Source organism: Manacus vitellinus, unplaced genomic scaffold, assembly GCF_001715985.3.
Source record: "Manacus vitellinus isolate BGI_N305 unplaced genomic scaffold, ASM171598v3 scaffold_30_pilon, whole genome shotgun sequence".
Taxonomy (NCBI): domain Eukaryota; kingdom Metazoa; phylum Chordata; class Aves; order Passeriformes; family Pipridae; genus Manacus; species Manacus vitellinus.
In genome coordinates, this window is record NW_021940291.1 from 7,142,553 (window position 1) to 7,159,988 (window position 17,436).

A 17,436-nucleotide genomic window follows, 5' to 3' on the forward strand; every position below is an offset into this window, starting at 1 on the left:
GCACCTGTTATATATTCTGAAGAGACTGCAGCTTTGAAAAAGTGTTGCTGGATTTAGCTTCTCAGCCATACATAGAAAAACTCAACTTTGAAAAGGACTGCAAAAAACTAACTCCAGATTTTGCTTCCCTTGCAAACAAGGTCACAATTTCTATTAACTTTACTGTGATCAAAATCAGGATTTATGCACTGCAAGAAATTAGCAGAAATATAAATAGCCTTAATAAACTACCCAGCAGGAATGTCCTATATAAGACATTAATTGCCACAGCAATTTACAGAATATGTTTAAAATAAAAATTATAATTTATTAATGCTTATAAACCATCCTTGCTAGGCAGTTTCACTGGCTCTCTAAATTATCTTCTATTGCTTGGGCCTCTACAGAACTGAGCAACCTAGATTAAAAAAAAAAAAATTATTCTGGTTCTAGTTCTAGAAAGAAATGGTACTGCACAGAGCAGATCTCAGATCAGGCTGCCTCGTACACAGGCACTGAACGTGTCTAACATTTACCTTGAAGAGAAATGTGAACACCAACCCTGAGTTTTCAAATAACTGAGAGCTGTTAAACACCTGCTCTGCTGCCTTTCATTGCTTAAAAAAAAGACTGCCTGAAAATGTTTACTGTAGACATCTCATCTTCAGGGCAGTGATTTTTCGACTCTGAAGGGTCAATCACTGATCCATCAGCAGGTTTTGTTCTGTCCCTCCTTATTCCCTGATAACCATGGGAAAGTGCTAGAATCAGCAACTGCTACATGTGGGCCCTTCTGTTATACTGTCTTCTTGCACAGAGTCCTCAGTTTGCAATGCTTATGTGTTTTACACACACACTTCAGAACAATACTTGTAAATAACAGAAGACCTTTTCTGAAACGTATATATCTCACTATAGTGTCTTAGAACACTGGTCTAGATTACAATATTACTATAAGTTTAATTTTCAGGTGTAGGAGAAAGAGAACACATATTCATCCATAAGGCAGCTCAGAATTTGAGTCATCACAGCTAAATGCTATTGTTAAGCTTCAGGAGCTCCTTTATCCAAAACTTTTCAGGACAGCAGTATCGTGGGACTCTGTCAGTGTTAAAACTGTCAAGGAAAAGCAGCTGCACTATTCACTGACTTCTTTTTTTTAAAGCAAACGAAAAGGTATTATGGAAAGTCTACCTGTAGTAAATTGTATACATCACATTTTGTCTACTAATTTCTCTTCATAAAATGGTATGCAATGCTTGTTGGTCATCATACTTCACAGACACAGAAAGCCAGTCTCAAGAGGGGTACTGTTTCTGCTTCCTAATTCCCTCAACACTCGTTCTGACAAAGCGTGGGGTGGTTCTCCCAGCTTTTCTGACATGGATGATTGTCCAATACAATGTGAATTTCATTAGGCACAGGAATCTAAAGAAAAAAATTCTACATAGCAACAGACTTACTAAAATTAAGGCTCTATTAAAACTCAATTTTGAAATGTTTATCTTTGTAATGTCTCAATAACTTGAAGATCATACTAACTTTAGAGATGTCTAAATTATTCATGTAAAATAAGCTGACAAATTTATTCTTCTCTCCCCCAAATAATTTCCAAAGCAATTTTAATTATTTTGATAATTATTTGTGGAACATCTATGAATCTTCCCTCTCCTGGGTTTTACAGATTGGACTAATAACTATACAGTGTTTGTGACTGACTCTGTAATTTTTTAGTGGAATATAAATGCCCTCAATGATAGCCATTTTTAGTCATACATATGTTCTAATGTTACAAATTAACAAATTTCTGTGTATGAACAAACACCATGCTAAGAGGTTTGATTGAAGAAAATATAGCATTTATAAAAATATATCTGAAAAACGTTTTAAAAGGAACAGTCATGAATCACACAAATAGTTTTTAGAAGGTTAGAAGTTACTGGGAGTTTTTGTAACAGATGTTTCAAGTACTTCCCACACTGTGCTTAGAATACAACATCATTTTTTCAGGTCAGAGTCTTGTACAGTGTGAACTGGCACAACTCTATGTGTTGGCATGACTTCCTTTCACTGCCTTCAGTGGAGATGCAATAATTTGTACCAGACAGGGCTGGAGTCACAGGTGTCCAAGTGTCAGTTCTTAAATCTCTTGTGAAATGATATCATACAAATTATATAAATGGCTGTCCCTTCTCACCTGCATTTCTTTCCTAGTGATTCTCCCAGTCTAGTCTTCTGACTCTGGTCCTCAACTTGAATTCCCAAAAATCTGACTGGTTTGTATTGACTTTCATATCACTAAATGAGCTTTGGGGTTTAACTGCTTATAAATTGAGAATTATATGAGCCAGAAACTATGGAACAGGAGAACAAAACTGCCCATTATCCCCTCAATCACATGCACTTTTCAAAGTAAGTTTGTACTTAAAATATCACTTCATTGATTGATGGTATTCGTTTATTATACAATAAAGTCTCTAATAATGTGGTGTTTCATTCTCACCAAAAAATCTAAATTATCACTCCGGAGTAGTTTTAATGCAAGTGACACTGTCTACAGTGTGCCTTCACAATTACAGGCCTGGTTAAACAGCAGTCTTAACAACAAACATCCAGGCTCAGGAGGTTCTCAGAATTAGGAAGAGAATGCAGTCAGGCCTGAGGCATGTGCTTGCTGCAAGTACAAGCAAACCCTCTCCTCCATGCAAAATAGGGGCGCTGCTGGAAACAGATCTTCTAAGGCCTAAACGTATGACTGAGTTGTTGCTTTACTTCAACATGGTGAAGAATTAAAACAGTACCTTTATCCTTTTCTGCATGAACCACTTTGAAGAAACAAACAGCAAAACCCCCACAACCTCACACAAACTTTATGTTTTACGTACTGTTTGCCACTGCTGCTCTTCTGCCTTCCCTTCTTTCCTTTACATTTATCTCCTCTCACTCTCTCCCTTAATGCCAAGTCCACCTCGTCTCCCAGTTTTTCTAATTCCCTCTCTCATCACACTGATGGGGGGCAGCTGTGCTTTGCCTCTGAGCTGTCCTCATGTAATTAAAGCAACGTGATTTCTACCACCACTAAACAGTGTAGCAGGAACCTGTTTGACCTACTTTTGTTAACTATTTTACTGTGTTGCATTTACTGCATTAGCTGTTTTAATAGTTGCAGAAGCCAGTTTTGCTCAGCTGTGCTAAGCAGAAGCAGCACTGCACAGCAGGAGAGGCTTGTTATGACAGGCTGAGACAGACACTAAAAGCCCCTTACAAATGGTTGACCATCAACACACTAAAGGTACAAAACCCACTTTATGGCCTTGGTTCATGCACATCTAAAAGCTGCCCAGCACTTGGTGGCTGCAAGAAGCCATAGCAGATGCTCAGCTGTGATGGCTGTGTTCTTGCTAATGAGTATGGGGAGTTATGCCATATGCCACACCACTGTATCTTGCTGTACAGATGGGAGTAGTAATGACAGTTCTGTTTTGGGTAGAGAGTGACCAAAGGCAGAAATGGAAGGACGTGATGCTTAGGGAGCAAACCCCTGTGGCAGCAGAATCAAGGGAGGGTGAGCAACTTAAACAGTTATGCTGTTCAGATGCTACCACCAAGACGAGGAAGCTCTCAGCAGAATCTATAATCATCTGGGCAGCATGTTGTAATGAAATAATTCTTACTAAAGATAAAGGAATAGCAAATCTTCCCTTAAATACACATGAATGCATTGCAGCATCATCACTCATTTTGTTTTTTCCACTGGTTGAACACGCACAGGGCTCTACAGTGGATGCTATCGTAACTCCTGAAGTGTTCAGGCTCCTGGGGCCCAGGACAAAATACAGCTACCCTGGAAAGCACTCTCTGAAGATGGAAGGAGGGTAGAAAACATACCTAATCACAGATTCTGGTTTTTCAAGTGCTCTCTGTCTTTTCAGGCCAAGCCAAATACCCTGCTGGGAGAAATTCTTTCTCATTAGTAGTATCAGAGGGCTAAGGAAATGGACAGATTATGTTCTGATTTTCCATTCCATCCTGCTATTTATCCTTACAGAAGATTTGCATCGGTTTCTATACTTGCAGAAGGGAAGTACAAAACAAACACAGTTATAAAGCATTCCAAGATAAAGGATTGAAGGAATGAACTATGAATATGCTACTCTTAGTTACATAGACATATGGAGTGGACTGCTGAAAGGTTGGGAAATCTAAGTCACAGAATTCTTACCATCTCTAACTCTGATTCTATTTAAAATGGAACTGAAACACCACAGGGAAAATTATTTCTGATAATTTCATTGCCATATTTGAGGATATTTCCTTGCCATTTTCTACTGCTTTTAATTATGAAGCTACGCATGATGTTTTTGATACTGCTGGCAAAAACGGAGCACAGAATTTTAATGTCAGGTACTCAGTTCCCTTTCTGTTTACTTCAATGATTTCTTCCCTCTGTAATACATATTAAAAGGAAACAGTAGCTATGCCTACAATTCTAAAACTATTCCTTGATGTCACCTCATCTAAGCCATTTCCTATGCAAAAATCTGAAAATCCAAAAACATTTGAAAGAGGTTATTGGGGAAAAATAAAAGGAAGCTATCCAGTTTGGAAGAGGGGCTATAGCAGTAACTAAGAACAGCAACTTAAGCTGCATATGTGGGAATGGTTCCTGACAGTCAGATATATTATTGCACATCTAGATGCAACTGTGCAAAGTTCTCCATGGTGGCAGCAATGAAATTGTAAATGGAACAGCAACAGCAGCAAAACTTTGCACCAGAGCTAAGAAGGCCATCACCCAAACACTCATACAGGCAGTCCTGAATCAGGGCACTGATCTATTTTGAGAAGGACTGCCAGCTGGGCAAAATATCCCCTTTCATATAGCATTTCACCACGACTAGAATAAAATTAGAATCTCACCCATATCTTTTGTGGTTACTGGCAAGTTCACTAAGATTAAAAAGAATATTTATAGAAATATTTCCAACATGCTAGAGAAAAAGTAAATGGCTGCAGCTCTGCTTAAGCAAGAGGTGCAACATGTGCAATGGAAATCTTGCAGAAGTATGCTGAAACCATGTTGATACCATAATCCCTAACACAGAGAAAGTCTAATTCCCTCTTAAAAAAGTTCTCCCTCATCACTGGGACCTTACCCATATATGGGCCTTTTTGGATGTTGTTTTTAACATTAGTTACAAAATTAAATACATAGTAATGGGGAGGAGACATAACACTGTGATTATGAAGGAGTAGGATCTCATCAAGAAAAGTTTCCCTTGCCTCCTTTCCCTCTGTCATTTATTTGCTGCTATCTCATTTGTACAGAACTTGAGAAGACATTCAAAGGTAGTTCTTTATCTGGTGAGTACTAAACTGTGCTAATTGAAGACACTTTTTTTTGTTGTTGTTTGTCTCTCAACTCTAATTAAAATTTCTAATTGGAATTTACAACCATGCCTGCAGTGTGTTGTTCTCACGGATGATATGCCACGAGAGTCACGGCGTCCTCCCAGAGGATGAAGAATAATGTCTCTGGCTCATGGGTGATTTGCACAGTTCTTTCACAAACACTGTCTTCAAAACCTCCTGGAGGCAAACAGTGGTTCCCACATAATTATGTGACAAATAAGCCACAGCCCACGCAGTGAACGAGTCTGATGGATGGGATTCTCAGGTATTTCTGCCTTCATCATTCATAATTTACTAGAGCATGATGCCACTAGTAATCAATATTAAAGGCCCTCAGCCAAGAAAGCCAGCACAGAACACAGTTGCAGTGTGTGTAACCTGGCAAGGAAGCACTGAATCATACCTGCACCTCACCAAGCTCATGTTTCCAGCTCACTGTGAGATCCAGGTACAGGGGACAAGACTACCCTGTTGCTCTGTGTTTATTTCTGAGATGTTACAAGGATTCATTTGCTGTACAGTCAAATCAGGTAACTGACAATTCCAGTGCAAAACCACATTCCATAACCTCATAAGGTGGGGCATAATAGGGTCCTTTTGAGAAAGTCAATATAAAAGGTAGTCAGATAAAAAAAACTATTGAAACTGGAGGGAATTTTCAGTTTCTCCAACCACTCCCACAAGTATGTCCATTTCCTTTATGTAATTTTTGCATATGTTACTTTTAAAGTTAAATAATCTGCACATCTGTCTTTGACAAGCATGTTCTAGGCCATGTAATGTTACTTTTCCTGTCAAGATTTGTCTAGAAACACTTTCACTTATTTGGGGAGACACATGTCTTAACCTTCTTGTTTGCCAAGTTAATAAATCCAGCTGTTGTGTAAGAAAATGGAAAGGTTTTGGTAATTTGAGTCTTTGGCACATACTAGAGTAACAGGACAACAGCAGAGAAAGAAAAAAAAGTAGCTTTAGAAGAGGAGTTTCCACAAGGACATAGTTTGGAATTTGACACAGCTGTATGGTGTGAAGAGGGTGTCTGTACATTTCAGATTTGTGGAAATAAGACAGTAAATATATAAAGTAAAAAAAAAAAGATGTTGCTTCAGATAATGTATAAATAAACTGTGAGTATACCTATACATATGTATGTAAAATATCTTAAAATGCATTGTTTAATTCATATGACATGCACAGTTAAAGATCAGAAATGAAAGCTTTTATCAACAAATCTGGGAAAGTTCTGACTCTCATATTCCTTAAATTCTTTCAAAATTAATAAATAAACTTCCTTGTCAAAGCATTAATGTACAAGGGATTCTCAATTTACAGCAGAAATAATGTTCTATCTTTCTAAAAAAGAGCTACCAAACAGCTTACCGAGGTACTGTTGCAGGAAAACAATGACAGGTACAAGATGGTTCCTCCTACACAATCTGCAAAGAGCAGCAGCAATATCAGAGATCATCAGACAAACTAACCTGTGGTGTCATTCCATGGCAGATATACATGATTGGGATATTCTCTGTGTCTGGCCCTTGATCAAGGCACAAATCACTTTTCAGGGAATTCTGCAGCTAAAATAAACAGAAAGAAAAAGAAATCAAGCAAATTTTACATGAGAAAAAGGGGATGTGATTACTCTTCTTAAAAAAAAAATAAATCACATGTAGTTGAGCAAGAGAATATACAAAATTAAAAATATGTTGCAGTGAAGATTTTGAAGAGAAAGCACCTGGACTACATTCTTCTTTGCTGATCATCTAACACTACTGATTTCCATAATGTTGCACAAAGTTTCAGGCAGGGGACATTTCAGAAAGCCCTCAGAGATAGCGATAATTTTTTTTATGTACATTTAAAAACATTAAGTCTGATGAGCCTCTGGTACACACTATATACAGAACCTGAATGTTTTAGCAGTGTGACTGGCTGAGCAGTATAGATGAGGTACTAAACAGCTTTTCAGAATCCCTCAAGAGAGTCTTCTGATTTCTGGAAATAATTCAAAAAACTCCTTTCTGCTGACACCTGGAGACTTCTGGCCAATTGTTATGCATTAGCTCCCCTTTGCATTATTCCAGGCTAACCCCCACACAGCAATGAACAGACTGCAAAGTACTTGGCCCTGGTCATCACAAAGCCCTGTCTATTATTACCTGTGCAATGCTGAGGCAGAGTTTTCTGAAAGTGAAGTGCTAAATTAATGAGCACAGATAGCTGGAAGGCCTTTTTAAGTGTGGGGCCAAAGATGTGGATTGCATACCCATGGACATGTATAAGGGTGTTCAGTGGAATAAGGTCAGTTCAGGGAAGAGGAGAGGGCTGTGTGATGGAGGGAGTGAAGAGGTGATGTGGTTTGCAGCCACCTGTGATTAACTGAGCAGTCCTGTCAGCTGTGCACAGGAGCCTCCTTTGAGGAAAACAAATCCATATGCTTAGAAAGGAAGTCCAGAACTGCACTATCATGTAAGAAGTGTGGACAAGCCAGAGACCAGAGCCAGACAGTGAATAAAATCAAAACCACCAACTCATCTCTGCAAGACTTCCAACTCCAAACCGAACTCTAAATTCAGTAACAGACAAGACAGATCTCAATGTTAAAGAGAAAATATGCATTAGGTATCAATACTGGTATTATTCTCAAGAATTAAAGCACTGAGAATAAAACAAAGTCTCCTCTTTCTAGGCTTCCTAGCTCTCATCCATAAATGTTACCATAACCACAACTCTAATCATGGTCAGATGTCGAGGCACCACTCTCTATCCAAAGCAATGATAAATATCAGATTTATTAATTCGTGCCTGGATCCATCCCTACCTTTGTGTTTTCAAAACCTCTTCCATAAACTCCAGTTCTAATGCTTGTCTTAGACCTAAGGCTATAATCTTTTCCACAATAATCCCCACAATAAAGGAAGCAAAAAAATCTGCCTTGACCAACATCAGCATGTGACTTAGCTGAGAGGGCTGACCCAGCAGTAAAACAGACACAGAGACTTCAGAGTCCCAAGCTTCGAAAAGAAACATGACCTTAACCTAACAGCAGCTGCCTGGTGATCAGGTACTACAGAAAAAGAGACAGGACACCATATTCCTTTGGACACCAATCCTCTTATGAACCTTGAAAATAAAAAAAGAAAATGAGCTCTTCAGATTTAATATATCAATCTCTTATCCCAGCTGCAACTCTACAATTTACTTAGAATATCTAAAGAGATATTCACCTCTACTCAGATATCTTGTTAAATTAACTCAGTATTTTTTTAAATTGATGATAATGCTATTGAAGCAATATCTATATTTTATACAAAAAATGAAGGCAGTTGATGAATGGAGGCATTTAAAGAATAAGAAAGCAGCTGACATGCTTTGAAACATCACACCTTTCTCCACTGTAAAACAAGCAAGTAAACAGGAAAGCAGACATGAAAGAAGATTAGGTATCCAAGCAATTCTTGTACTAAAAAGATTGGGGCACTTTGTCTTTTAGTGTTATACAACAGTATTTCATAAATCAGTAAGTTCTGTAAGCTTAAAACACTCCCCCTTTGCCTGTTGTCATAGTTGTCCACTACTTCCTTTGTGATAGAATAAATAAGGCCTGTTTCTCACATCTCTCTTAGCTGATGAGGCTACTCACATACTGCAGACTACAGACTGCATCATGTGCATTACTGTGCAGTCCCTAAATCACAGAATCATAGAATAGTTTGGGTTGGAAGGGATGTTAAAGATTGTCTACTTCCAACACCCCTGCCATGGGTAGGGACATCTTCCACTAGACCGATTACTCAAAGCCCATGAAGCCTGGACCTGAACACCTCCAGGGATGAGAAGTCCACAGTTTCTCTGGGCAACCTGTTCCAGTGCCTCACCATCCCTATAGGAAAGAATTTCTTCCTGGCATCTAATCTAAACCTGCCCTCCCTCAGCTTAAGGCCATTCCCCCTTTTCCTATCACTACATGTCCTTGTGAAAAGTCCCTCTCCAGCTTTCTTGTAGCCCCTGTAGGTACAGGAAGATGCCCCAAGGTCTCCTTGCAGGCTTCTCTTCTCCAGACTGACCACTGAGTTCAGCATTTCTGTAAAAAACTCTTCTTATTCTTTTTGGTTTGTGTGTTGCCCAAAGGCTGATGAAAAACTCTCAGCAGAATATAAAATCATAGGGTGTCTGCTGCTGATTTTCATTTTGACTTGCACAATGTGGAGTTAACCCTGAGACAAATACCTTTGCTCTCCACTGGACTTCCTTTCTTTATATTGTATCATTTCCACCTGCAATCAGAGATTTTTTAGCCAGAGCTACCTACAAGAGAACTATGCACTTGTTAGCTGCTATGCCTCCTTCTCCTCAGGGAACTCCACACCTGATTAGATCGTGGAATTGCTGAGGGCAATTCTACAGTCTATGGAAGAGGCTCCTTGCACACAGGTGCGATTTTGGTATTGTTCTGAACTCCTTTGGAAGGTAACCATTATCTCATGCATTTAGCAACAACCCAAACCTTTGTTGGAAGTGCTTTTCTTCTCTTGTTTGATTGTACGAAAAGCCAGCGTTATTATTTTAGTTGATCATCAAAGGGGTCATGGAATATTGTAGGATGTGCAATCCTTTCATTTGTCAAAAACAGAGCTGCTGCTCTATGGCACCCTCGAGGCTCTTGCAGAGCCATACTGGTAAACCACACAGGTCAGACTTCTTCTTGAGAAATGTCTCAAGCCAAACCTTTCACTTGTAAGGTCTGCTCTTATTAGTCACGTTTCCCAAATGGGACTTGCATGCAAAAAGGCAAATTTAATTCATAGGAATCAATTTTTTTTAATATACCACCGGATGAGAATGTGAAAAAGATGTCCAAGGCCTACTACCTTATTAGGGGCTCATATTAACTTACTATGCTCATCTTCCATGTCGTGCATACCTGCCCTCTCTGTTTGTATTCCCAGGTTTTCAGGGTCAAGAATTGCCTTTGCTTTAATTAGCACAGTACAACTCAAGTGTGATTTCAACACAGACAAGGGCACTACTGTCACACAAGTGATGATGATCCCAAAATGCATGGATGTAGCTGCAGTTTCTGTTGAATGCAACATAATCCTAGAACCTCTTTAGTGGTACTTTACACACAGGTTAGCTATGTGAGATTTGCTTAGTTTGGAATGTCAGTCTTTGATAACTTCTTCTAGCAAATGTCTTCTGTGATATCTGTTCTAGGGTGGATCAGGATTGCTGTTAAATGGCTGAAAGTTTAATAGGGGAAGGCATCAACCTTTAACAGTTGAATTTGATTATCTTAAATGTCTTTCCTATTCTAAATGACTCTGCAATTTTAAATTAAGATCTGGCTACAATCTTAAGAAGGTTGCAGTTGAAATAGAGTTTATTTTGTGAAATTACCTGTTGCCACAAACATTCCAACTGTCAGCGACAATGTATCTAAAAAATCACACCTTGAGTATTTCTGTGTGGAACGCAATCCACGAAGCAAACAAACAAAAAATCAGGGAAGAAGATAACGTCCAGAATACCTCAACATGAATGACAGCAGAGCAGCTGTCTCAGTCAAGTAACCAGTAACAAATTATTTAACTGGTGACTTGAAGTTTATCTGATTCTTCTACTTAGAGCCAGGCATTTCCTTCATGAATTACTTCCACTATTACACCTTTTTAGAATGGGAAATGTAAACAAGATCCTTACCACCCCATAGGCGACTGTATCTGAATACATTCTCATTTCTGGATACACGCTGACGAGATACCACCTAAAGGTCTTGCACTGGAGCTTTTTCCTTAGGGCCTTCCTCTCAGAAATATCACCAATATCAATTCCAGAGTCCTGCACATGAAACAAAGGACAGAAAAAGCAGAAAAGACATCAGCAAATACACTTCCGTATAAACTAAACATCCAGAGTCCGCCCCATTGCTCCCAGCTCTTGGCTGTGAAGTGAATCTGCTGCCCACACACACTCCATAAGTGTCTCAGCTGAATTATGACACAGGTCACCACGGTGGGGTCTCTGTCACAGGCTGCTTTGCTGAATGGAACCACTGCTGTTGACTTCAGTGGGGTTTCGATACAGCTTCCAATAAGTATTACTGCTCTCTAATTTCCTGGCACTGTCCAAATCCAAAAGGAATTGGCAGGAAGCAGAAAGTTCCCCTAGAAACAACCTTATTGCTGCTGTTCCACTGTGGCCTAATCATTAGTAGATGACACTTTCTGGCCATTTCTGAAGTCTGGGTCACTGTTCCACTGCAAAGAGCGGAAGCTCTGCTCACCTCTCTGAAATAGCACTTATTAAATTTCTCCTATAATGTAAAAAGAGAAGTTGCTATTTTTGTTAAAAGCATTTGCAGAATATTCTCTCCCCCAGTTTTTATTCGCCTTTACATTTCTGGTTAACCTACTTCTCACTTATCATTAGAGCAGATCACAAAGCACGAGTTTCATAAAGTCCCTGTATATAAAAATAAATAATTTATCACATTAAAATCATGCAGTAGAAATTTTTAGAGAGGGATCTAAGTGCAAATCCATGGCTGCTCTTTGACAGGAAGTAAAATGAGACATTTTACTCCACACTGCGTTCTACCACTCCTGCCTCAGAGCAAAACACAGGATAAATAAATTTTCATGGGGAAATCTTATAATCTATCTACTTATACAACAGCTTTTACTGAGCCATAAACACCCCAAAGACTTTGTCAGGCACAAGACAGGATTAAAAAATAACATTGAAAGCATTGAATTTTCTTAGTTACACATCAAAAAGTTATCTGTATAAGTAGGCTTCTGAACTGCTAAAGCAACAAATGCATCCCAAAGCGCTGAATTAATGCTAATCTAGAACAAGTATATTTTATTATGGAAGCATTTCCTAACTGAAGTAAAACTGACTTCCACATCAGCAAAGCATACTAATAAGTAGGAAACTGAGATCTGGCATACACAGGCATAACTCATCCTTAAAAATGGTGACTCTCCTCCCCTCAAACCCTACATCATTCATAAAACTTCATGTGGAGCTACTCCTCAAGTGGCCATTTTTTCCTGACTTTTGTGGCAAATGACTAGACAGAGGAAGAGGCTGTAGGGTGCTGTAAGAAAACCAACTGATCTCATGAACAAATCCTGCTCATGCACTTGCTGGACTATCTGTTACTTGTGTGAGGAAAAGGAGGATGCCAGCTCACAGACATTTGACTTCCATCACTAACAAGACTTCCTGGGATAAGGTTCTAAATTGTTCCAGTGCACCCCAACTCCTTTTTCTTGCAACCCTGCAGGCACCAACGCTTTTTTCCTCACAGTTTATTGTGTAAGGTAAGAAAGAGCATCAAGGGCCTCAGTAATCATATCCTCCCATGCAGTTGGAGAAGAAAAATAGCTCACATATAGCACATGGGCTTTATCATCAGCAATAAGTCAGTGTGTTCCCAAAGCTGAGAATATGATGGGAGAAAAAAACCCAACAAACAAAACCAGAAGCAGAGGCAGAACGCATAGAAAGCACAGTTCTTGCTTCTGGGACTTGATGAATTTTTCCTTTGGGTTTTAAGTGCTTTTCTGAATCTATTTATCTAAGTGATTGTGATGCAGAAATCACCATGGCATCTGAGATCCCTATTTGAAGCACTCAGTACGTCAGAGAGAAGCCCCCAGAGATCCCAGGAGGGTGGTCACAACACACTGCCAAATGAGTCTGACTCCTTTTTAGTATTCCTGTTATTAGCTCTCAAAGACTAAAACCTTTGGAAACATCTGACTTCTCAGAGATCCGTGAATTTTTCCATGGAAAAATCAGGTCCTGTGGTTAACATTTTGGAATAACATATTTCATGGAAAGTCCTGACTATTATAACTGAATGCACTTTTATTACCTACAGAGTCCATTACCAGTGCACTGTTTCATCAGCTTCCAGACAGAGAATTACTCCTGTAGTTACCCACTTGTGTAACAGTATTTGGCAACGCTATCTCTCTGTCCTCTCTGCATGTCTCTCAAAATTAGGTCTTGACATCTTTTTCCTTTATCTGAAGCTAGGTTTGGCTTGAAAATTGCCCCTTTTTGGTATTTCACCATCCCTAGTTTTTCTCATCCACTGTCTCTTTGTCTCATGACTACTGGAAGTCTGTATTACAAGTGTCCCACAAGCTTTAAGTTATTTTTTAGTTTGCTTCTTTACACTGAATTCTCCCCCTTTCTCCTGATGTTTCTGTACCAACCAGAGCCTGAGTTGCTCCTGACCTTTAGATGTCTCAAAGAGGACTCCCACTAATGATGTATATGATTTTCTTTATGTTGACTGATTCAGTTACAGCGCTTGGGAGTGTAATTTTGTACTGGACTCTCCTGCTTTCCTTAAACATGTACTTGCTTCCTACTGTTCCAGATTCAGCTCAGTACTCACAAGGTTTAGCATGGGAAAGTAAGAGGAATTCCCTGGTCTCCAGAACTTTTCCCCTGATTCTTGGCACCAGGCCTTGCACAATGAACACAAAAATGCTATAGAACACCTTCAAAATTCTACAACTGATCTGGGATACTCGAGCACATGTCGTGCTGTCAGAACCAAACAGAACCCCAACACTCTTCATAGAATCATAGAATGGCTTAGGCTGGAAGGGACCTTAAAGATCACCTAGTTCCAAACCCCCCATCGTGGGCAGGGTAATCCTCCACTAGACCAGGTTGCTCAGAACTCCATTCAACCTGGCCTTGAACACTTCCTGGGATGGGGCACCCACAACTTCTCTGGGCAACCTGTTCCAGTGCCTCACCATCCTCACAGTAAAGAACATCTTCCTAATATCTAATCTAAACTTACTCTCTTTCAGGTTAAATCCATCCCCCCTTCTCCTGTCAGTACATGCCCTTATCAAAAGTCCCTCTCCATCTCCCTTGTAGGCTCTCTTCAGGTACTGGAAGACCACAATTAGGTCACCCAAAAGCCTTCCCTTTTCCAGACTGAACAATTCCAGTTCTCTCAGTCTTTCCTCATAGGAGAGGTGCTCCATCCCTCTAATCATCTTGGTGGCCTCCTCTGGACTCACTCCAACAGGTCCATGTCCTTCCTGTGCTGAGGACCTCAGAGCTGGACACAGCACTCATGGTGGGGCCTCATGAAAGTGGAGCAGAGGGACTCTTCCAAGTCCTTCCCTCTTTTCCACACAGTAAAATATGAAAGGTAGGTGAACACTTGAATGCACCCAGCTGTAAGTCACAGTCTTTCTGCCAGGAAAATTTTCTGATGGCCACCAAGGTTCCACACTGTCTTAGAACATCCTGCAGCAACTACCAGACAATGAGCAGATTCAGGCTTTATAGGCCTGCTAGAACCGTGAAAACTAAGCTGTTCCCCAGGGCATTTTTAATAAGTACATGGACATGTTTGTGTTTATTTGGTTTTCTACAGTGGTGAGAAAAACTAAGGAAGGTTCTTTGTGCTGCAGGTTCTGCACATGCACATAGTAACAGATTTCTCCCTGTAACAGAGGCATCTCAGCACATTACAGAAGAGACTACCACTGTTAAAAGCTGATTCAGAATTTGCCATTTCCAGTTTTTAAGTCTCCTCTACGGCTTGACAGCAGTGGCCTTTGTGGAAATATAAGAGAATGTAAGTTCAGTGCAATGATGATTGCTACATGTGTGGTGGGAAAATGACTGGAGATTCAAGTAGTTAAAAAACTTGTTATTCCTCTTTAAAAATATAAACAAAATCAGTGTTGGCAGTACAAGACCTACTATGAAAACATCTTGATGAATTTTGTGATGTGAAGAAATCAGTTAAGTTCACACACTGCATCTACTTTTCCTTTGGTTAATAATTTTTGCTTTAGTTAATAAATTAATTTTAAAATGTATTATAGCAGACTTATTTTTTTCTGCTCTATCAGCCCAGTTAAGACTTATTATTACTTGTTAAATGGGAATTTAATAACATTAACAACAATTTATCTTTGCCTTCTTTATGAATTTGATTTCAAATTGCATTCAAATCTCAAATTTGCACAAGCTTAAGCACCACCACAATCATATCTGGATGAATATTATGCAACTATGTGTATAATACAGTATAACCTGGTTATCAAAAGGAATTTCTAAATTTTGTGCTGTTTTTGCAAGTCAAAAAATTAAAACTTAATCAATTTGAATCAATTAATCAATTGAAGATCAACCAATCTTCAAGAAAATAACTAACAATAAAAAGTAGAATCTGAAATTTAAATCTATCAGGTTAATCACAAATAAATTTCATTTGAAATTGTTTTGACAAAAAAATAAGTAACCCTATCCAGTCCAGAAATATCTTATTATTGTATGAACTGCTGTGGGACTACACAAAATAGGGACACTTAAAGGGCAACTTGGATACCATGAACATGGGACTAACTTTTAACAAAGTCCTTTACCTATACCAGATTGCAGCGGACCTTTTTTTCCTGGTACTTTCATGGCAAATTTTGTGGCTAAGGTTGCAACCTGAAAATAGGACAGTGACTTCCCCATACTGCCAAAATTATCTAGTTTTAATCACGAGAGATGAAAGATGCCATTGAAAGCAGCTGAATCAACATTAGCATTCATATATCTAGCTGGTTTTTTTGATTCTAATCTCTTTTACTTATTAATCTACAGGAGAGGTACAGCATTTTATCTCTTGAAACAGAAATTGCAGCAAAACCAGTTTCTCAGAACAGTTGTGAAATCACTCAGAGAGATTTTACAGAAATTTTATTAAAGTAAAATGAAATTGTCCTTTAATTTATTAAGCCTAGACTATTTGCTTTTGCAGTAATGTCATACACCCCACATTTGCATCAACAGATGTCAGCATCCCTTCTTCCTTGGCAGAACTCTCTTCCCAAATCTGGAGGAATTATAGCTCTCAGTGATGGTAAATAGGAGAGTCAAATTCAAAATAAGATGTGTAATGTAGATTTGATGCTTTTTTTCCCCCCATGTTTCTCCAGCTACTACATTAAAATGTCCATGAAGAGTCATCAGTGAGGATGATGAACTTGAAAAGAAATTAATTTTTAAGGGACTTAAAGAAGACAAAGAAATTATTCTACAATAAGACACAATTACATACATATATATGTTTATATGTAAGTGTGTATGTATAGGTCCATCTTACGTGACACATAAATAGATACATACATGTATACAAATAGAATCCCACCAGGAAAATCAAAATTCAGGGTAGGAACCAAACTCAAAAGGATCTAAAGCCAAAGCTTGCAAACCCTGGTCTTTGTGACTCACCTCCTGGGGTATGTTCCACGCCATGTAGACATGGCTCTTAAATTCATCCATCCAGACTTCGGCCACCCTCAGTGCGTTCCTCCGGACGTGAGCAGTCAGATCTTCTGTGTATGGTTTATGTGCTCTTTCAATGTGGGCAATCCTGGAGCAAGGCAGAACCTCAACACTTCCTCCACACTGCCATACCTAGGAGGGAAAAAAAGACACACTGCTGACTGAGAGCTCCCTGCACCACTGTGGGCATCTAGCAAAGACATTGAAATTGTTTTATTTCTACGCTTGTCGTTGTTGCAAAGGAGAATAAGTTCTCAAGACTTGTTTGAGAGGATTTTTTTTGACAGTTGTGAGAGGAGAGAGTTATTACCTTGCCCTACCATGAGTTTCTACTACTACTTAATCTTAGTGCAGAACTTCTGCATTACTAGTGGCCTCTCATCACAATCTTCCTGGATCAATTTATCTGTTCTCAAGATTATAAAAAATTATTTACAGGGCATTCAAAACAATAACAAAAACAACTGGTTCAAGGAGTGCCCTACAGGCATTTCTCTAAGGTTTTGCACAGTCCACCTCAACACATACCCACACTCCTCACAACCTAGAACTAGGCAGCCTGTCATAACAGGGAAATTAAGCCAATCAACACTAAAGTTTCAGGTTTTAGGAAGATGAAGAATATAAATGCACCTTATGCTTTGCTTTAAACATAGTTCAGAAAGGAGTGACAAAGACCAAGACTGCCTAATGACAGTGTTGTGTGAACAA

General features: G+C 39.1%; 1 protein-coding gene across 2 annotated transcripts in view; it reads right to left on the reverse strand.

Moving 5' to 3' along the window:
• Positions 1 to 17,436, reverse strand: part of GALNT18 (polypeptide N-acetylgalactosaminyltransferase 18) — a 225,929-nt gene that overhangs the window by 40,002 nt on the left and 168,491 nt on the right. The window contains exons 8-10 of one of the 2 annotated variants that reach the window (XM_018076080.2): positions 16,672 to 16,857; positions 11,098 to 11,232; positions 6,873 to 6,968 (exon numbers count right to left, since the gene is read on the reverse strand). In XM_018076080.2, coding sequence (XP_017931569.1) covers positions 6,873 to 6,968; positions 11,098 to 11,232; positions 16,672 to 16,857 — 417 coding nt within the window. Of the gene's footprint in view, positions 1 to 6,872; positions 6,969 to 11,094; positions 11,233 to 16,671; positions 16,858 to 17,436 lie in introns of both variants that reach the window. The other variant, XM_018076079.2, reaches the window with a different exon arrangement.